This window comes from Gobius niger (assembly GCF_951799975.1).
Source record: "Gobius niger genome assembly, chromosome: 19".
NCBI lineage: Eukaryota > Metazoa > Chordata > Actinopteri > Gobiiformes > Gobiidae > Gobius > Gobius niger.
The window spans coordinates 15,539,168-15,560,820 of NC_136870.1; the positions used below are offsets into that span (position 1 = coordinate 15,539,168).

The 21,653-nt window shown below is 42.7% G+C and overlaps 1 protein-coding gene across 9 annotated transcripts in view; it reads right to left on the reverse strand.

The window, feature by feature from the left end:
- The window catches only part of srcin1b (SRC kinase signaling inhibitor 1b), a gene marked incomplete at its 3' end in the record, with an annotated part of 90,327 nt that overhangs the window by 1,565 nt on the left and 67,109 nt on the right, over nt 1–21,653 (reverse strand). For 5 of the 9 annotated variants that reach the window (XM_079577838.1, XM_079577843.1, XM_079577839.1 and 2 more), the window contains 14 exons: nt 19,457–20,358; nt 18,184–18,273; nt 16,228–16,268; nt 16,007–16,030; nt 13,072–13,229; nt 12,751–12,926; nt 11,046–11,176; nt 10,450–10,597; nt 9,327–9,654; nt 8,434–8,794; nt 7,867–8,012; nt 7,411–7,560; nt 7,247–7,330; nt 3,876–4,019 (listed from right to left, as the gene is read on the reverse strand). In XM_079577838.1, the coding sequence (XP_079433964.1) occupies nt 3,876–4,019; nt 7,247–7,330; nt 7,411–7,560; nt 7,867–8,012; nt 8,434–8,794; nt 9,327–9,654; nt 10,450–10,597; nt 11,046–11,176; nt 12,751–12,926; nt 13,072–13,229; nt 16,007–16,030; nt 16,228–16,268; nt 18,184–18,273; nt 19,457–20,358 (2,883 nt within the window). Of the gene's footprint in view, nt 1–3,860; nt 4,020–7,246; nt 7,331–7,410; nt 7,561–7,866; nt 8,013–8,433; nt 8,795–9,326; nt 9,655–10,449; nt 10,598–11,045; nt 11,177–12,750; nt 12,927–13,071; nt 13,230–16,006; nt 16,031–16,227; nt 16,269–18,183; nt 18,274–19,456; nt 20,359–21,653 lie in introns of those variants that run through there. The other 4 variants (XM_079577841.1, XM_079577840.1, XM_079577844.1 and 1 more) reach the window with 4 other exon arrangements.

The window sequence follows — 21,653 nt, forward strand, 5'->3', positions numbered from 1 at the left end:
ATGCAGGGGAGAGGAGTCTAAAAATGTGCCTACAGCTGTTTATTAGCCAAAGCTGTCGGGCGTTGCTAAGAAAACACACTTCTCCCCCTTCAGTGGTCTGCAGCAGTATCAAAGACTAAGAAAAGGGAATTGGGAAAGCAACTAAACATGGGCTTTTATTTATAATTGTTTAGTCCTATTACAAGTCATAAATAGCAGGAGTCAGGAGGAGCAGGAGTCTGTGTTTGTTGCAATTTCTATCTAATAATGAATCAGCAAGAATATAAGCAGGAAGACCCTTTTTCCTGACATGCTATTATCTGCTTCTGTCAGCACCCTCTCACCACCACCAATATCAGAATTACATTAAGAGGAGGTCTAGAAGTATCCTGCTTGGTGATGTTATTGCTAAGTACACACACTGCTCTCTCCAGTGGTCTGCAGCAGTCCCCGAAGCTAAATGTCTGGGAAAACAACCCCGATTTTTTGGCTTTGGCTTTTGCCTTTTCGGCGCCGAGAGCTAACGAATGGCTCGAGGAGGACCATAGATTCTCCCTTCGATTAACTGTCGGTGACGCATAACGCTGGGGTGATGCTTTGTCCAACCTGAAAGTTCACTGAGGCAAAGGGGGGAGCGAGGACAAACATGTTGCGTTTAATAAGATTAATGGCTGTCTGCTGCTGGGAAAGAGCACGACTGTGGGGATCAGGGGAGTCGAGGCTAATTTTGGGAGCGCAAGACCAAATTCACAGGGCGAAGCGCCAAACGGTGGCTTCAGATTTCCTGTTGTTTTTTGGGTGTTTTTTTTTTTCTCTGCTCGCATTGTCTGTAAATATGGAACAATAAGGGACAAATGCAGGGAATCACAGCTTGTCAACAGCTTAAGTCGGAAACAATAAAGTGGTGGAGTTTGTGGTGACGGGGGGGCTCCGGAACAGCTCTAAGGGACACCGGTGCATCATAGAGACAAAGGGACTAGAGACAGGTGCGCCTCCCAAGCCTGCGAAGGGATTTAGGGAAGATGAGACACTGCTGCTTTACACAGCACAGCGCTGAGCTTCCTTAAACTATACATATGTATTTGTATTAACAGCTCTGGCATCCATATAACTTTGAAGCAAATAAACTTTGTGGAGGGAGTGTTGGCCGAATCTGACACACTGAGAATCAACTGAATAAAAAAAAAAAAAAAACTTGGCAAAGTTATTTTTTAGATGATGTTTTATCTCTCACCCAAGAAGCTCAATTTATTATTTAATTCATGTATTCAGGGACCACTTTGCTTTACGTTTCACCACTGGCTGGAAATTGTGTTCACTGCTGTACAGAATAAGATACAACGGCTGTGTGTCCATCTCTGCACATTCACACATTGTCAAAACGATAAACATTTATTCATGAATGTATCCTTGGGCTCCTGCCATCTTCTTTGCACTCTCAGAGATCCCTGCAGATGGTGGTTCTGAGGGTCAGAACTGAGTTGGAAAAGAGGGCAGCCCACGATGCTGCCCTTACTTAATGAAACGATTTGAAACTGTCAAAACTTGTCAGCTTGTTTGCTTCAATACGACATTTGCATGTGCATGTTTGACCAATCAATGGTTGCTGCTCTCTTTGCAAGGTCACTCTTGGCTAAATAAAGAGGCCAAATATAACAATAATAAAGATGAGAGAAAGATAAAGAAAGGATGAGAGACAAAACACCTCAAAAATAACATCATCCAGATTACCATTTTTTGCTTCACTCTGCCAAAATCCAATCCTTACAACCCAAGTAGGTCGGAAAAAAGAAATGCGGCTCCCGAATCTTATCAACGCAATAAATGCCTTCTGGTTTTAACATTATCTTCATAACAAACTTAAGGAGGAAAGATAATTGGACGAAAACCTGGTCCTGGGCTGCATCCCATTGCCACAACTGGCCCTGTGAATACTAATGCATATCATTTTGCAGAGAGAGTGCCACGCGCGCCCAGATGGCTGCACTGTGTCAAGTGGAGGTCAGCCATGTTAGCCGTGTGCTAATTGCTGTTTCCACTAATGGGATGTCCTGTCAGAGGTGCTGTCCTTCCTGGGAATGTCACTGCCTGATACGTAACGGTGCAGAACCAGCTTGTGCAGCGAGCAGCAGAAGAAGAAGTCACTCTGAGAGGCCCTCTTTTACACATGAGGGGGGATTAAACTGACTTCAACCTGAATCATTTAGGAGTGGAGCTTAGGAGTTCAGAATGGGGCAGGTAAGGAAGTAATAGATTACGCCTCAAAACGTTATAGTTTGCTTTGTATAATACTTCACACGGGCTTTGTTGAGACTTGATGTAGTCTTTGTTTAGCAATGGTTCAGTCCTCATACTCACAGTAAACTTTACAGATAATTATTAAGTATTTGGGAGAAAGTGGTTCTTTGGAGAGGTGCTTGTTGTGAGTAAGACAAAAGTGCGTGCACCTCCTTTCAAAATGTTCATAGAATTAAAGCAGAACTAAGTAACTTGTTTAACTTAATAAATACTTTTCGGAGTCCCTCTCGGGGTAATACTTGCAACTTTCTCTGCTCTGACCCGGAGGCACAATACACACTAATGGAATCATAAAGAAGAGGCTGACAGGCTAACGGGCAAAGCTAACTGCGGGCTAGCACCACTTTAGCAGCATTTACAGCTAAGTTTGATTGAAAACAATTATTTCCATTGTGTAATTGGATGTACAATATCCCTCTTTCCTGTTGTCTTTTCTATCAGCGTGTTATTTACTCTCACGGACGATGAATGAGTAAAAAAAAACGCAACATGCTACGACACCTGCAGTGGTGCTTATGGCCTCTAGGGGCATGAGTTACTTACTTCTGCTTTAAGAATAACTTGATATCTAGATCCAAAACTCTTATACATCTGTTTCTTGACTATGAGAAAAGAACAAGAATATGAAATAACTCCCCCTCCCCCTTTTTTTTTTTAACACTCTTAACGATAATGTGTTCCAAAAACTGTTCTAAACTGACACAAACCATACTGGTGGAAGTTCAAAGTAAAACTGCGTGTCGCTCCCACGGCCAGAGGTGCTAGCAGAGTTATCAATGTCTCTCACTACAACAGGCTCTTTTCCAGGAGGGATGAGGGACAAGGGTGGGTCAAGGCTGCTCTGCACAGCAAGGCGAGGGGCAGCTTGGGGAGTCTGCAGGCGTTGATAAGAGAAATGTAGCTTCACACCCAGAAGGCACACTCCAGAGTTCAGCAGCCAAGAAAGAAAAAAAAGAAAAAATCCCACGACCTAAAAGCGCTCTCCCTTCCAGCTAAAATGTGGGGTTTGTCCAATATCAAAGAAATGTAGCCTTTTAGGTCATATTGTGCTTTACGTTTTGCATAATACCTCTGAAGACCATTTTGCAGGAGCGAGCGTAAGGTTTTTTTGTTCTGTAAACCATTCAATACAAGTCACTGCCGTTAAATAAATGATTTGGCACTAGCAAATTGAGTCACAGTCCAGTCTTCTTTGTCGGGACTTTAACTACTGGGGGTAAAATAATGGTCAAAATGTGGTAATTATTGGATGAATGGAGTGGAGTCAGTGAGAGGAAAAACAAAAACATATCGTGGTCCGTGGCTTCAATACTGAAGACTATACGTAGCATATATAGGAAGTATCCGAGAACAGTATTATTGTAAAGCTAGTGTAAATAGTCACAAGCACCAGAAAAAGATCTTCCTCCAGAAATCAAAAACAACAAATTTGGACGACAAGCAAGCTAGTTAGGATCCACACACCATTGTCTATTAGGGCCTAGTCATATGTTTTCTCAGAAGTCTTTTTGCTCCCTTGATAGCGAGGCAGGCGGCGGATCAGTGGTTGAAGCGGTAGAGTATTGTTTTTTGTATTTTTTTTTTTAGAAGTGGAATACCTGCTGCTGTCCCGGGACTTTGGGGAGATCCTCTTTCTGCTTGCCACGGGTTCTGGGGCGCTCCAGGCTGCTGCCCTGCTGAAGGTGCTTGAGTCGGGCCGCCACCGTGGGACCCTTGTTTGGACCGGGGGAGTGGATGCTGTTCTGTAAAAGCGGAAAGGTGCAATTGGGATTAGATTAGGTGATTATCGAGATTATCGGCTCACAGTGCAAAACAAGCTTCAAAAGTAAAACGGAAATCACATGCTTTTGAGAACATGTTCGCAGAGTGTTGAGTGAATGTAAGTATGTTAGTCTTTATGAATAGCTAATTGCAAATTCCATTTCATTGTATCTATTATTTCTGTCCTATACTGCAAAAAGAAATCAAATTGACCAGGATTTGAGAAACAAATTTAAAAAATATCTGTTTTGAGATGCAAGTTGGTCATTTTTATACTCACTACTGCCACCTCAGGTCTTACACGTAACTGCAGGTTCTATGTTTAGCTCGTGCAAGACGGCACTTCGGACCCAAATTAACAGATTTTTGAGTGACTGTGCAGGATTTTAGAGGCAATTGTGGTGAACAGGTCTGGGCTCATTCGACACATTAGGACATGGCTGGAACATGGGGGAGGAAAACCCATGATTTTAACATTTTTAAACTCCGTATAGTCCCTTTAATGTACTTGAAATATTATTGCTGTAGATGTTTTTCACAATGCAAGTGTACATATATAGTTACTCAAATCAAGGGCAAATTTACTTATTAAGGCGGGGGTAGGGAACGTCAGACCTGGGGGCTGATTTGGCCCTCAAGAGGATTTTGAGAAAAAAACGCTATGAAAATGTGGCGAAACCAAGACAAAAAAGCAGTGCCTAAAAAAAAAAAAGACAACACAACAAAAATGTGAAAATGGCGGCAGCAACGCCATAAGAAAGTCAGGATCAGTTCTTAGCTTTCGAATGAGGCTGGCCTGGCCTATAGCCTGTAAACTTAAGATTTAGGTTTAGCCGAACTGGAGAAAATGCGCTCGGTTCGCGCACTAAAGTCATACAGTATATGATGTACAACTGGCATTTGTCAAAAGTGATGCTTTTACATCGGGCGACAATTGAGGAGTTCAGCCCTCATTTTTTTTGACGATGAAGAAATTCGGCCCTCCACCAAGTAAACTTGCCTACCCCTGTACAGTATAAGGGCGTACTTTCTGAATCCTTCCCTTTCACAGTAATTTCATAGTTTGATATTCCATATTCCATATTGTCTTTTTGCAACTTTCAGTATGTGCAAAGACACTACACATATTCAGCTCACATACACTAGTGTTTAATGGATAATGAGTATATGGTTCACCGGACAATTATAAATCATGTACAAATGATTCTGTTGCTTATTTAGCGGTGACTTTAAAATCCAGAAAAAACAACAATGTGGTATAAAAATAACACCCACACAAAGAGACTCCGACATATCGCATAGCTTTACTCATTAACTTTTGTCTTCTTGCACACAGAGACATAACGGCTCGTGAACACATATTTGCAGAGCTTATGCACAGAGCCTCAGATCCCACACATGAAAAACCAGAAGGCGGCGCGTCGGAGGAGAGCGCGATGTTAACAAGATTACAGGGAAGTTAGGAAAGAGACACACACTACTGTACGGGGCCATGCAGTGAGACCACAGAGCAAATATGATCATAATGACTGTTTGATCTTTGGATTAAAGGAATAAAACTTGAATTCAAATTGATTTCACACTTTATTATTTTAAAGCCACACCGCCAAACATCCCTGGTTTTCTTTCTATACATCATAAGAGCAAATGTCGTAAAACCCAAAACATGAACAAACTGGCCAGTGATACCAAACAAGTGCCAGCTGATATGCTGGACACCAACACTGCTATTTCTGGGAATTATCAAAATATAAAAAAAAGAATATTAAGGCACTGTTACAAAATACAGAACATTGAAGATTTGGATGACCTAGACTTATTTAAATCTCATATTTGGCTGCCTTTAGTCACATCTCCATGGAGACGAGCTGGAGACGTCCCCACTCCCAGTGAAGTTACAAGTCAGGTCTTTGGAGAGGTGAGCCACTCAAAGCAAAATATATGTAATATAATGTATTATATTATATTCATTGGGTGAAATGCTGCACGGTGTGGCTTTAAAGCTAACACTGTATTTGGCCATTTGTAGTCGAAGCAAAGCAGCAACCTCTTCATGATGACAGCCATGTATTGTCCCGTTTGCAAAGTTATAATAATAATACTTGTTTTTATACCAGTGATTTAACAGTACTTGGTCAAGAACTATAAAACAGAACAATAATGTTAATTTATTCCATGAATTTGAGCGGAAACAGTAACTTTCTCTCTGGATCCATCAGGCACCAAAACTTGGTCTCTAAAGAAAAGCATTTTTTTAGTACTAGTTTTTGATACCTTTTTTCTCGATGCCAGGATGGTAAATGGTCTCAGCTTATGTAGCGCTTTTGCACCTACATAAGGCACTCAAAGCGCTTTACAGCAAGGAACCACACCCTCATTCATACACCGATGTACGCAGACACTGGGGGAAAGCGGGATGAAGTGTCTTGCTCAAGGACACAACAACAGTGTGCAACTTCAGGAGGCGGGATTCGAACCCCTGACCTTCTGATCATAAGACGACCCGCAGCGCCCCTGTAGGAGTAGCTAGACCTTTTATTTATTCTGTAGTTTATCTTTGATCGGTACCCAACCCACTTACAGCTTTTAAAACGATTAGCTTATAGAATGAGCGAGAAATCTTAGTGGTTTCCCTGAGCTCTATTTTGGCGGAGTTGATTCTGTACTATGAACAGTGACATACGATCAGGGGAAGCAAGTGAGGCACCAGCCATCATGAAAAAAAAAAACATTACTTATTTCTTAGCATGCAGGTTTGTTTACTTTATATTGAAGTCTATACAATATGTGCCTCACCAGCAACAAGCCTCGCTGCACGACACTGACTGTGAACCCTTAGTCAGACAATCTGGAGATGGTAAGTACAAATGACCCTCTGGCCAAGACTTACTTCCTCTCATTTTAATTTTATTTTTGCCGTCGTGAACTAGAGGCCATTTGTTTTTGCCTCTAAACTAACAGATTCATATTCCCATCCCAGTTTGACTAACAGTTTCTATTGAGACCTGCAAATTAATATCATTCCGTGTTTTCACATTCAGCGCCGGAACATTAGCATAAACATTACATCAAATGGAAAATGTATTTATTTCTGATCCCACTGTCATTAGTCATCATTAATAATAGGTGTAAAAGGGTTAGAAATTCAGCCAGTCGAAAGCGTTAGTCAAAGTGGAAGAAGGGGGTTGCTATGGAGACACACATTTACCTGTCTGCTCATGGACCCAGGGGTGCATGCTGGGGTGGGGGTGGCCTTTGGGTGGGTGATTTGACAAGGTGATCTCTGAAATATCTTTGGTGAGGGAGTGCAAATGGCATTAACACAAAGGTGGGCGCATGGATTTGGGTGTGAATCGGCGCGTCAGACTGTACCTCGAGTTCGGCGATGATCTTCTCTTCGTCGTCTTCGTCTTGGATAGCGGACGCTGCGATTACAGGAGGGGTCGAGGCCGGTCGGGGGGTGTCCGAGGGGGTGCGCCGTAGCTTCACCAGAGTTTTAGGCAATTCTCCATCTTCCTCTGTCTGGAAAAACAAACAAACAAAGCAAGTGAGACGACGTAAAATGGTAACTTCTGAAAGCATTTTGAAAAAACAGTGGTACTTTTGAAGCCAGTCAGATGCTTGAAATAATTGCTTTAGGATAATCATTTTTCAAACAGCAGGCAGCTTTTTTTTTTTTTCTTTTTTTTTTTTTACTTCAAGCTACAGTTGCTACAGGTGTCAACAAGTGAAAAGGTCAGCAACTTCAAGACCTTTCAAAGCAACAGGCAAAGTAAAGAAGCTTGCCTCTCTAAACTTCACACAGTAATGGCTCCACTCAGGACTGACCTTGAGGTTTTTAGTGGTGACGATGACCTCCCCGGTGCGATTGGTGGTGATACCGTGGGCCGAGGGGAAGCTCCTGCGCGGGGGAGGAGGAGGGGGAGATTTGGACGGCTTTTCTGTACGATACCGGGCCACGTTCAAGTCCACCACTGATGAAAATACACAAAAACTAAAATGAATTTTGAAAAAGATGCAGCAGCCCTTCTCTTTTTACATTTTTGATATTGAATTTGAGGATGAAGTAAGAAAATGTGTTGTCATCAGCAATTGTAAATCTTCTTTTGAGGAAATTGAAACAGGTATTCCTCAAGGAACCATACTGGGTCCCACTCTCTTCAGTTTGTACAATAATAATCTGGCTTGGGTTTGTCCAGATGTCACACTTCAAATGCATGCAACAACATTATGGTCCACAAAATCTTATATGGTATCTAAAACACTCAAGATACGATCACCACAACTGTTATATACTTTATCAAATAACTGAGATAAAGTCACATTTCCACCAGACTACGAAAGACAGATTTATCGTGGGACCGTCTAGGATTATTGAGTAAAACTTGTCCCTACCTGACCCCCTGGGCGAGCCGGATCCATCCCCCATGCTGTTGAGCTTCTGCGCTGCCAGCTGCACTTTGCCGGGCTGCTGCTGCTGCTCTGTGCTGGAGGTTGAGGTGGTGGCTGTGGCGGTGGTGGCTGAGCTCCCGGACGTCCCAGCTGCAGAGGAGGAGGTGGCCGTGGCGGGGGTGATGGGGATGGTGATTTGGGGCTTGGGGGGCACCGCCGGCTTGTTGATATGCTTGGCGGCGAAGTCCAGATCCGGGATGGCTTTCATGAGTTCGGCCTGGGTCTCCTCCAACAGGCGATTGATGTCCTGCGCGCTGAACTGGGTCAAGCTGGCACGCTTCTCCTCCCAGTCCCGCTCAGCTGCCTGACACATTTACATATACAGACGCATGATGAGAAGGAGCATGCATAATGTTACTGAGATGTGAAGAATTACTGGTGGGTTGGATCTTATTCGATACACCATTGCATAACAGATAAATGACGGTGTATAATGATGGAGAGCACTTTACTGCACAGTAATAGCGTGGTAACAGGGCGGGAATAGCATGGCACATAAAACTATAATTACTTCTTTAGATCTTTAGATACAATCAACTAATATTCTCACAATAGCATTCATGTTTGCACAAATATGGATTTTATGGACACTAAAATTATACTACTATTTTATCATATGGGGAAATTCATTGCAATGGTAATACTTCTGCAGTATAGAGTACACATTATTACCTAAGAGAACATCCATCTTATATCTATCCTTATCTTTATCACCGTATATCCAATTTTCACGCATAGAGAGATACAGATCACTTTCTCATTACCCATAATATACTGAAATGAAAAACAATGTGCCATTCCAAACGTTATCTGTATCTTGATGAAGAAGCCTGTACCAGTCTGACTTCAGCCGACACGGCCTTATCAGAGGGGCGTCGAGTTGGCAGCTCGTCCAGTACTCTGTTCCTGAAGGTCATCGCCGGTGGGAGGTCCTGCTCGGGGCAGGAGGCGTCAGATTCATTGGAGGAGGACAGGGGCATCCAGTTGGCCAGTCCCGAGCTGGAGCTGAGGTCGCTGAGGCTGAGGGGAGGACTGTTCAGAATGTCCAGGTCCGAACTGCGGCTCAAGTCGTCGGACCTCTTCTGCTGTTGACTGGGCAGGTCTTCTGGGCCCTTCCACACGCCCTCAGTCACTTGTCTGAACATAGAGGGGGAGAGAGGAACACTACAATACATGCACATAGGACGCGTTAGAGACATCGTCTGCAAATACATGTGCTGTAACATCAGGCTCTTTCAAACTAGCCTGGCCAGCCATACTCACTTCTTTCTCTTTATGTCGGAAATATAATTGAAAGAAAAAGAAAATCTCCAGTTTACTGTAGAATAAACTCTATTTAGAATAAACAACATAGTACGGCTGGCCAGACTACTTACAAACCAAGTCTGAAAATGTTATGTATGTACCAATTTTTTTTAAAACAGCTAAATTATTTATTAGATAAAGGCCTTGTTGGCATCCTCAGATACTTTATATGACAACACATGTTGTAACGAACTATATTTTGCTTGATGTAAGTGGTCTATGGTGTTAGCAAAAGGAAAAATATAAGTAAACCGGGAGCCCCAATTGCTATGCGGATCCTTTTCTACATTGTTTTTCCAATTGTTTCACTGGATGCAACACGCAGCCTCACATGTCTTTGGATATGTGTGTTTTTGCATCCAACAAAGTATACAATTTCTCACCTCTTTTCATATCTTAGTTCTTATCTTTGGTACATAAAATATAATTCTCCAAATGTGCTTTAATTCTACGTTTGGAACCGTTTCAGTGTTTTCAGAATTGGTTTGCACAAAGATGAGGATTAATTGTCCAAAAACACAAAGCTTAGTTTGTTAGTAAAGTTACGTCTGATTCTACCAGAAGCATCTGAAATAAAATATTAAATTTAAGCAGTACAGTGACACAACAGTCTGTATGCAATCACATGCATGACAGACGATAGTTTGTGCGTACCTGCGTAGTGTGCTCAGTGCATCGGTCATGGTTTTACAGCGCTTCAGCAGAGCCTCCAGACGATACGGCTCCTCTTTCAAAAACTTCACCGCCTCCACCTCCACCCTCAGCACCACCCGCATCTTACTCTGCAGGCTGGGGAACTGGTCTGGAGAAGAGAAGAAGAGAGAGAGATATTCAGGTATTCAAGACATGGACTTTTTTCCAACTCACTGCATGTAAAAACTCTTCTTTTGCGCTACACTCATAGTTGTATCAATATGACAGAAAAAAACTGAGCAAAATCCAAAGACGGTATTCTGTCTCAGTAAATTGTGCACATTCAGAAAATGAAAGTTTCATGAATGCAGCATTAAAGCGACTAAAATTAATCTATGACCTGATTTTCAAAGACATTCCTGGAATGCTGCAACACAAGCTCTAATTGGAGCAGGTAGCTTTTAAGACCTTAAGGCGAGTCCGACATTTTTCTCATTTTGTAAAACTTAATGCATGCAGCACAGGGAGGCATATGGTGAATATTAAACACAGTCAGACTAAGGGCTTTGGGGAAGCTCATTATGTGGGCAAGAAAGGGACCCATTCAAAGGACTGACTTTTTAGCTCGGCAAGCGTCTCTCCAAGTGCCCGCAGCTCTTTGCTTTTTTGATCCACGTCTTGTTCTGTCACCAAACCGTGGTTCACCGAAGAGTTCCTCAGCAGCTCCTCCACCGACTTCTCCAGATCACTGTGAAGAGGCCAAGGCCATTCTCAGGGTGATATTAGCAGATTAAAATTACTTTTCACTCAGCTTTTGTCACCGTTTAACCTGTAAAACTGATCTGTAAATTACAGCATTTTTCTTTTATAATGGTTTCACGAACAAATTCAAAGTGCAATGTTACACAGTTTTACTGGGGGTGCAATAAATGAATAGAAAATACTGCAGTATGTATTATTTAAAATATCTCGATATAAATATTTGCAGGGGAGGGGAAAAAAAGGTATGATTTCTTCTATGAAAACATAAGGGAGCCTTGAATATACCTGAGTAACAGAATAACAAGTCAAAGCTTTTTGAACCAAAACCTACTCATATCAAAGCTCTCATCCTTCCATTTCACAAAGTGCTCAGTGTCCTGGTTCCAGTCAGAAGCGTACACAATGTGTTGTCATCAGCAACTGTAAATCCTCTTTTGAGACAGGTATTCCTCAAGGAACCATACTGGGTCCCATTCTCTTCAGTCTGTACAATAATAATCTGCCTTGGGTTTGTCCAGATGTCAAACTGCAAATCATGCTACAACATAATGGTTCACGTATCAAGTTAAGATTTGAAAAGCTGAGCCAGAATAAGAGAGAGAGGATGTGTCAAACTGTTAGATCCAACATAACTGTTTCAAGATCACAAGGAAATGACTAACTTTAGTTCATGCGCACATGTTTTAAAATTCTATGATCCTCTCCCATCTTTCCTGCAAACACACTAGGGTCGTGTACAGCCCGTGGTTGGCGCTCCTCTATACAGAGCGAGCCGCTCACGGCTCTTTTCAAGGCTTTAACACAAGCAGAGGAGTGTTTCAAGTGTTATTTCCGCTGATATCACCAATACAATTTAGAGCAGTGAGTGGGTATGCAACACAGGGAGAAAATGAGGCAGTGTGGCTGTTTAACAAGTGAAGAAAAGACTGTTCTGTCTTGCCTCTTTACTGTAGCTCTCCTTTACAGTGACTCCTGTGTTACTCACAGTCCCAGACCAATGTATTATCAGCAGTAATGACTCGAGCCTACAGGACAGCTTTGCAGACTGGGGTGTGGAAGCTTAGATGGGATGTATGGTCACCCTAATCAAACTTCTGGTACAGTTTGTCTATGTTTTTGTGTCTGTCCCTCTCAAATAAACCAAATAAATAAATAGTACAATCAGGACAGTATGTATCCAATATGATACTTAAAACGCATCTTAGTTTTCTCCTGATAACTTACTTTTAATTTTTTAATTTTTTTTATCTTAAATGTTTATAGCCCCAAATCATTTGGTACACATAGAGAAAAAAAATGCTTGTAGTATGAATGTGACTTGCTGGGTTTGTTTTGTCCAATACAGTCATACTATAATTGACTCATCAGGAGTGGACATTTCCTGGGAACTCCCTAACAACAGGTTTTAGAACATTAGCATAAACAAAGGATGAATAAAAAAAACAAATAAAAGTGTGTCATAAAAGTGTCAAAAAGATCAAATAACAATACTGAGTGCCTAAAATCAGCCTAAAAGGTTTAATTATCTGTTCATGTTTATACTAGGTGTATTCAACTCACTGCAGCTGTTGTATGAGAAGCTCTTCTTGGTTAAGGTACTTGAGTCTCTCCTCTTCCACTAGGAGGCGCTGTCTTTGGAGCGGGTCTTCTTGGGTTCGGGAGGCGTCCAGCATCATGAGGCTCAACTCAGTCTCAGTCTGCCTCAACAACGACAGCACTGCATCTTGGTTCTCCAGCTACAACAAAAGAGTAAGTTCCAGACATCGTCAATATTTAACTCTTAATCTGCTATCTTCAGTTTACATCTTAGAAACTACATCATAAAGTACTAATCTCATCTAAAGCAAAACTGGTATAAATGGATAAACTCATCCCAGGCACCTGTATGTTGCGCAGTTGCGAGAGCTGTTTGCGGAGGGCGTTGGTGTTCTGCTGAAGTCCATGGAGGTGCTGCTGCATCTGAAAGCGGGACACGGCCACGGGCAGACTAGAGCCGGACGAGGGCGGGGGCATCAGGGCCAGGGGGGCCGAGGGGGTCACTGCACATAAGATTACATCGGATTATTGAAAAGTAATGAAGTTGGGTAGTGGTCCTAAACCGAGGTCAAGCATAAAAATGTTGGGACTAAGTTGGGACACTTTAAAATGTAAATACTGTAATGTAATGATCAGCAACTCCCAAAATAAATAATAAAGTAAAATACATTTCTAATAAAGTACTACTACAACTTCTACTACCGTGGACTATCGGTGGACATAGTGTGCTTTACAAACTTGACAAGCTTCTTACAGTGATAGTCGGTGAGATTGCACAATGAAGAGAGATAGAGAAAGAGACAAATTGCATGCCCCCCACCCACCCCTCCTTCCCCTCCTGATTTAATCTGACTTGTTAACCTACCAGTTCGCTAGAAAGCTTGTCTCATTGGTCAGAAAAGTGAGAAAATATATGTGAGGATTAAACAATGAGCCGCGCGTTATACAGTTTTAATGCACGACGTGGAGGCATGAACACTCCGCGAAGTGCATTCCATCCATCCATCCATTTTCTTCCACTTGTCCATTTCCGGGTCGTGGAGGCAGCTGTTGGAGCTGCCCAAATCACATTGCACCAGCCCCTGTGGCTCCTCCTGCAGGTGGTGGGTCCACAGAAGGACGCGAAGTGCATTAAAACTGTATAATGCACGGCTCCTCGTTTAATCTGCTTATACCACAGTCACACACACTGAAACTGTTCATTGTGGCCTGTTTGCTTTTTTCTAAGTCTGGGACACTAGTTCCAACTCAAATGTTTGTCATGACTATGGAAACAGCTGCAGTGCAGTGACATAGAACATGTCAGCCAATCAGAATTGAGTATTCACTAAGACCTTGGTATAAATTTCTTTAATATTACTTAAGTTATGTCAATGTGCAGACCCAGGGGGTCAATTATATGCAATCTATTACATTTGTAAAACATTTAAAACTACACACTATCACTTTAAAGCACTGCAGTGGATCCATAGTCACTCACTAACCACTAGTGATCAGTAGACAAGAAACATGGCTGCCGGTCTGCGCCTATGGCCCTTCTGACTAAGGCCAACCACTCACTCACATGCTTATACATCTGATGGATGAAGTGTCTTACCCAAAGAAGCAACTATTACCATTACAACTTCTTGAACTCCTTGTTCTATAGTATGTGGTAATATTTTACACCTAAAGATTATTTGAGTTCAGTGAGCGTTGCTAATCACTGCATTAAAGTTTGTGGACATTTTACAAAGTGTCCTAACTTAAAGTTGTTAGTTAAAAAAAAAAAAAATGTTGGCAAAGAGAATATTGCTTTATGGATGTGACATGAGTAATTTGTAGTCGGTCATCCCGCCTTACAAAGATTTAGTGAAAACAGCGGGGGGAAGGCACAGGGGATGAACAGGTCAGTAGTGAAAAACATATTTTCACTAAATCTGCGCAGACAAATTACTCGGAAGAAAAAGTCCCCCGACAGCTCCAAACACGCAGCAAAAAACATGAGATAATCCTTTGAAATGGAAATGAAATCTTCGTAGTGACAGTAATTGGGATGTAGAGTCACACGCGTCATGCACAAACAAGACAAAGGGAGAATAAGGAGCACATAATCAGTTGGTCGATAACAGATGGGGTTGTTTTTTTCCGAGTTGCATTTCAAGGCAGGTTTATTTGTGATTCTACCTCAGAGCGGCTTTGAAGCAGAAGTTTTACAAAGATTGGCACCACCTGGGTCCTCACTCACACCTGAACCCGATGTCAAAAGGTCAGAACTAAGACTGTATTTGAGCGAGAGAGGTTTCAGAAAACACAGAGCTGTTACTTTAATTTGTTTTTGTTGGCCAAATGGCTGCCAGCTGCTCTTTTCTGTTCAAATACAATCCTATTTCACCTGCACAAAGAAGGCAGAGATAACAGTATTGGGCTAAGTAAAGTATATGTATTAAATAAAAGTTTTCTCAAGAGCACAGACAGATAAGCAGCAGATACGAAGCATGAGGCACGTAGAGCCACAGTATGTTAAAATAAAGACTGAAGAATCGCATGTGAAGTGAAACCAATTGAAAATATCAAGAACAATCTTTAATTTAACATGAGATTAAAATTCTCTGAAGATATTTATAATCAGATAACGAGGGGGATTCAATTAGTTTTCCACTCATTTCCACTTTTCATTTTCACCACAGGAAACCAAAGCCACTTCTGGTTATCTTAAATCCGTCCACTTCTTTTTTTAATTTTTTTATTTAACACCAAACAAATCCAAACAACAGTCATTTGGTATGCAAGTAATATTTCTTTTTCTACAGGCATTTGCATAGACTTTATATAAAAATAACAACTACACACTGATAAGCCTTTATAACACATCTGTTTATCTGCTTTACTGTTGTGTTAATGTTGCCTTAAATCTCTAATGTATCTAAATCATCTTGCCGTCTTAAAACCAATTATACATTCTCACTGTACTGAGCACCTTTCAGTCTTACAGACAGCATTTGACACATTAAGTGCAGGTAAAGTGGGTGTATGGGGCACTGCATTAGGCACATGGACAATTGGAGAATTGTACAAGAGAAGTACGAGGGCAGTATAAGAATATAACTATCCGTTTTTAAGCTGCAATCACAAAAAGTACTATATACCAAGATTTATGCAACTCATTGTTAACACATAAAACACAAGGATATTGATGGTTTTCTACAACTACAGGAGAAAGGTTAGTCCACTGAGACACACAGGGTTTGACTACAGACACGGGGTAGAGGTAACCAAAGACTCCAGGAAACATAGCTACCTTTCTTTTTTTTAGTTCGTCCGGCTAAAACAACAAAAAAGCATGGGCAGTGGTTACAAAGCAGAAAAAAAATTCACACAAAACAATACGGTGACGCACTTTAAAATTACGCAAAAAAAAAGAAAAAACGGTCAGCTTTGTGGGGGGAAAAAAAGCCAATTTGTGCAGCAGTGGATAACGTCGACGAGCAGTGATAGTCTTTTATTTTGGCGGGCACTTACTGTCGGTTCCTGAGCAGTCGCTGGCTGACTCAATCTTCTCCCTGCAAGAGGCCAGTGTTAATGTACTTATACAGCATCAGTATAGCTATACAGTCTGGGGTATTGATATACGGCAGAGGATGTGGAAAATATATGTGCCTGCAGCAGCTGAATGTACAATGAGTGGTGTGTTCGACATTCCCGGAGAGATGGATGGTGATGGGGAGCCGAATCTGAATTAGAAGTGAATCACTGGCTTTTATAGCGGCATTGACAGGTGGAGGAGAAGGTCTAAGGGGAAAAACAGTGCGGAGTCCTATTACAAAGCTACATATCAAAAAACGCTGCAATTTACAATACAATTTGTTCATTGTATGTTTTTGTTGTTGTTCGACATATTGAATGTAATGAAAAAATGTAAAATTAAAATGCACAATAAAATGTCAGTAATTCAAAATGGAAAGGATTGGCATACTCACAACAACTACATACATTTATTTATTTCCTGGTGTATTTAAAGGCCTATAAAAACCTCACTCATAACATACTGCTTTTCTCTACAAGTACGCAAACATACGGCTTAAATACAGTAAATCCGCTTCCAAATGCTTTATTTTAATAATTCACAGCAAAGACATCATGGCTGGGGTCTAGCTGAGCATTAGGGGCATGTTTGGCATCACTGGCATGTCGGTTTACGTTTTGAATTTCACAACACGATGAACGTGGTTCTCTTTGGTCCTCATGGCCGGGTGATGACATTCCTGCAACACCACCCCCTGGCGGCCAGGTGCTACTCCAAAATACACTTTTTAAAAACAGATTCCAATTGAGTCTCACAAACCATGCTTAAAAGCCTGGCTCCAAAGAGATTTTTTCTAAAAATTACTAAGATCCATGTGACAACGCTGGGCAAGGCATCATATTTTTAACCACCCTGGTTTTTGTGCTGGAGAATGCAAAAGTTTAAACGTGAGACTTTGACTGACAGACTCTGGATCACAGTGGAGGCTTGTTGCTAATCAGCCCGCCTTTTTGTCCTTTTTTGTCCATGCTCTGCAGTAGGAGATTGAGCAGCCATCATGGATTCTCTCTTAAATTCCATCCATCCATCCATTTTCTTCCTCTTTATCTGGGGCCGGGTCGCGGGGGCAGCAGTCTCAGCAGAGATGCCCAGACTCCCCGATCCACACCCCCCTCTTCCAACTGTTCTGGGGGGACCCCGAGGCGACACCAGGCCAGCTCGGAGACATAGTCCACCCGGGTGTGCCCTGGGCCTTCCACAAGGCCTTGTCCCACTAGGACATGCCGCGGGAGGCGACCAGGAGGCATCCGGAACAGATGCCCTAGCCACCTCAGCTGGCTCCTTTCGACGTGAAGGAGCAGCGACTCTACTCCGAGCTCCTCCCGGGTAACTGAGCTCCTCACCCGATCTCAAAGGGTGCGCCCAGCCACCCTGCGAAGGAAACTTATTTCGGTCGCTTGTATTCGCGATCTTGTCCTTTCGGTCATTACCCAAATCTCATGACCATAGGTGAGAGTGGGAACGTCTCTCTCTCGAATTGTAAAGTTAAAATGTACCTCATTCAGAATGTGTATAATAATGCCTAAAATAAGAGTTAATAGTTAGAATTATAATAAAGTTAAGTATTACTATTATACTGTTATATTATTAGAGAGGACGATATATATTCAAACGTAGTCATCTTCTCTACTTACAACTGAAATAGATCTACTCACTTATTATAGTAAACACCTATTGCATTTTTATTTAAACGACTGAAACGAGGCTGAACATAATCAGTGCAACAAGCTGAGAAATGTCTTTCCAAGGTCAGTATATTCTTTGCCCACTGCTGCTTTGCTCTAAATCTTTCTATAGGGTCAGCCATTAGGAAGCACTTGATGTTGGATTGATCGGAGATGTGGCCTGTGAGCATGATGTGTAATGTGCGAGTGTAAGAGCTGTGTCCTTACGGGCTCTCAGCCTCTGGCGCTCTGCTCAGGACTCGCTGCAGCAGCCCAGTCAGACTCGCTATCTGCTTCTCCATGGCCTCCATGCGCTCCCTGCAAACACACAAACAGACAAGGCTTTTTTTTTACTTTGATGCGCAAAAGAGGATTTGTGAATGTGGCTAATCCCTTCCCGATTGTGCTATGTTTGTCCTTTCCCCAAAGTGCAGACAGTACTGACTATTTTTAATGATTAATTGTGTTGTAATACAATTTAAATGGGAATACTGTACATACAATGCAAGCATGAATAGTTTATGTTTTGTCACACTTGAATAAATCTTCAATAGGCTGACACATAATGAATATACATACTGTAGATCTACAGAAGACACTGCATACAATAATTAGCATGTATCTTGGGACAACTAGTGATCTTTTATTCAATACTCAATATGTGTGCATCTTCATTTCCTTGATTTGCATGCTCTATGTCACTCAGGGATTTGTGTTTTTGTCACCATTCATGTGTAAAAGCAGCTGAACAACTTGAATGTGAAGCACGTTGTAAATAACAATTTTTCAAGTCATTGAGTTCACCGGCTTCTCAGCTGAATGTCAAAGAAATGGAACATATTTTCACGAGTTGAACCAAAATTTGTGAATCACGGGACATTTGAGTGTTTAAAATAGAGACGGACGATGAAGTCAAAAATAAATGACAATCTAAATCATTCAATCATGAGTAGGTGGGTAACGAAAATAGAGAATAGACTGTTTTTCATGGTCGGGCACCAAAATATAAAGCTGACATATTAGAACCAACCTCAGGAAAGGGTTTCTCGGTAGTTCCTAGAGTTGTTTTTTTTTTTTCCTGATTGATTTGATTTTATTGCTGCTGGGTTTTTTATTGTATTTGTGTGTGTTCGGTGTTGCAGTGTGGTACATTAAATTGCCTTTGAACTGAAATGTGCTACAAATAAACTTGCCTCGCCTATAGAAGAGAGAGCATGTGTCTGTGCCTAAGCATGAAACAGAAAAGACATTATGAAAAAACAGAAAACAACAATATGAAGATTCTGTCAGAGGGGATAATAGGCTTTTTGCAGGTATTTGGTAATCATTTCAAATCACTAACTTGTACTTTGTTGGTTAGGAATAAAGTAAAACTCTCCCTGGTTACATAGGGCCATGAAAGAACACAGATACAAGAATGGTTCAAAACACAACTCTGAGTTTGTTTTTGATGAGGGAACAACATTGTGTCTCTAAAACGTCGCCCGCCCCTAGTTTGTACCTCGTTTCTGACTCATTGCCCATCAGCGGCGAACCAAACGTCCCGCCTCCCCCTCCGTCCGCTCCGGCCATCAGACAGAGCTGTTCCGAGGTGAGTCCCATCCCGGACGCCTGCCCTCTGGCTTTGGGGCTGTCCCCAAACATGGACGAAGTCACCGAGTCGCGCCGTAGACTTTGCCTCCCCGGTGACCCCCGCCCCGGCATGGTCCCGCCGTATGGATCTCTCATGTCTCTCATGTCGGGGATCTTCTGCGGTGAGGAGGGAGGGGGCACTCTCAGTCCCATGGCCAGCATAGAGGCAGCGTAGGCGTCATTGTAAAGTGGTCCCCCGGGGCGGTACAGAGCCTCTCGTTCCATTAACTCGCCTTGTAAAGCAGCGGCGGAGTAAGAAGTCAGTGATCGGACAGAGCCGGCGCCGCCTCCACGCCGGTACAAGGAGCCGTAGGGGTCCGCTCTGGCTGGGATAGGCGAGTGCGGGCCTCCTGCTAGACTCAACCGCCCCGTATCCGGACCGAGAGAATACGGGTCGGCGTAGATGCCCCCTCCTCCACGGTCATCTCCCCTCAGCAGCACCATGCTCCGGGACCCCCCCATCTCGTCATCCGGCTTCACGTCCCGCCGCTCTAAAATGGCACTGGACGAGGCGACGAAGGCGGCCTGCGGATGGTGGGGCTGCTGATGGGGAGAGGAGTGGTGGGACTGGGAGTGCGGGTGGGGCAGGGAGTGGGTGTGGTGCGGGGGCCCGGCGTAGGAGGAGGGCCTGCCGCCGCTGTACAGGAGCCTGGCCCGGGACGGAGAGCCCTGGGGCGGAGAGGCTGAGGCAGACGAGTGTTGGGAAGACATGTGCGGGTTACTGAGACGGCGGTTCGGAGGGGAGTCCTGAGGGGCGTAAACCATCTCCCTCTGAAGAGACAAACACATTGCACAATTAATAAAGATTGATGCCTTTTTTGGCTTCAGCTGTTGACCTATTGACCCTTTTACTTGACATAATTGAAGCCACTGTGCAGCTAATTGAAGGTATTACGAACTACTGACTTTGCTACTATTAACCTAGCTCCACATGTGGGGAATTTACTGTATTATGCAAAATCACTCAACAACGCAGTATTAAAACCAGCAGAAATTATCTCCCAAGAAATACACCATTACTTATTCTTCGTGTGGAGTCGGCCTCCCTTAGGAATTTATGTTCTAGTCAGCAGCCAGTAAATGAGCTGTGGCCTAGAACCCTATTTGAATATTTAGCTGGTGTTGGCCGGAGAAATGACTTTGCGACCAAAATGTGTCCGAAAGCTTTAAAACTGAATTAAATATAAAGCATCACAATAATAATAAGTCCAAGATTTTAAAAGTTAAAGAGCTGAGGTGGGCTGGATCAACTGGCTGCTAAAACGCCATTCCCTGAAGGAACTTGATTTGTAAGCTGATTGCCTAGTATTTACAGCATTAAATCACTAATGCTCCCTCGTTCTCTACAGCTGTGTTGCACATTTTAGACAACAATGTTCAGCTGAAAACAATAGCAATAACTACGTATTTTCCCTTATTCAACACTACCGTAACACTTATTTTCTATAAGCCATTGCTTCTTACTGTAACGGGCACTGGCTCTACTGCCTCCGCCTTCATATTGACATGAAAGCCTCCAAATTGCATTGTAAATTGCCCTTGATTGTTTATTGAAAGATTGCGCGTGGCTGGTTTATCTCTTGGCACTGCGCCCAAATGTCAGAGGCGAAATGCGCAACAAAACAGAACAAAGACAAGGATACACAATGCACGCTTAAAGGCGAAGGTTATCAGCTCGGTGTTAGAGATACAGTAGAGTAGAGGACACCTCATATAGACAAATTGCATACAGACAACTCCAGGATGCAGGACGAATAGAAAAACCTATACTTCCACATAATAAGCCTTGGCTCCTCCAACAGCACCCCATGGACAGCCTGGCGGGCCACTAATGACTGTAGAGCCATCATCTGCTTCCTTGTATCTTAGCAACTGCTCCTTATCGATGGAACGCTGAGTGTAAAGGCATTTCGGCGCACCTCCAAGACCTCCTCAAAGCCACACAAGACGTCCACGACAGGTAGTGTCCCGGCAGGAATACCCCCCTGCACCGTTCGCCATCCCTCTGCCGCTAAATATGCCTATCCATCAAATCCCAAACTACACTGGGCGAGCGGACTTCAATA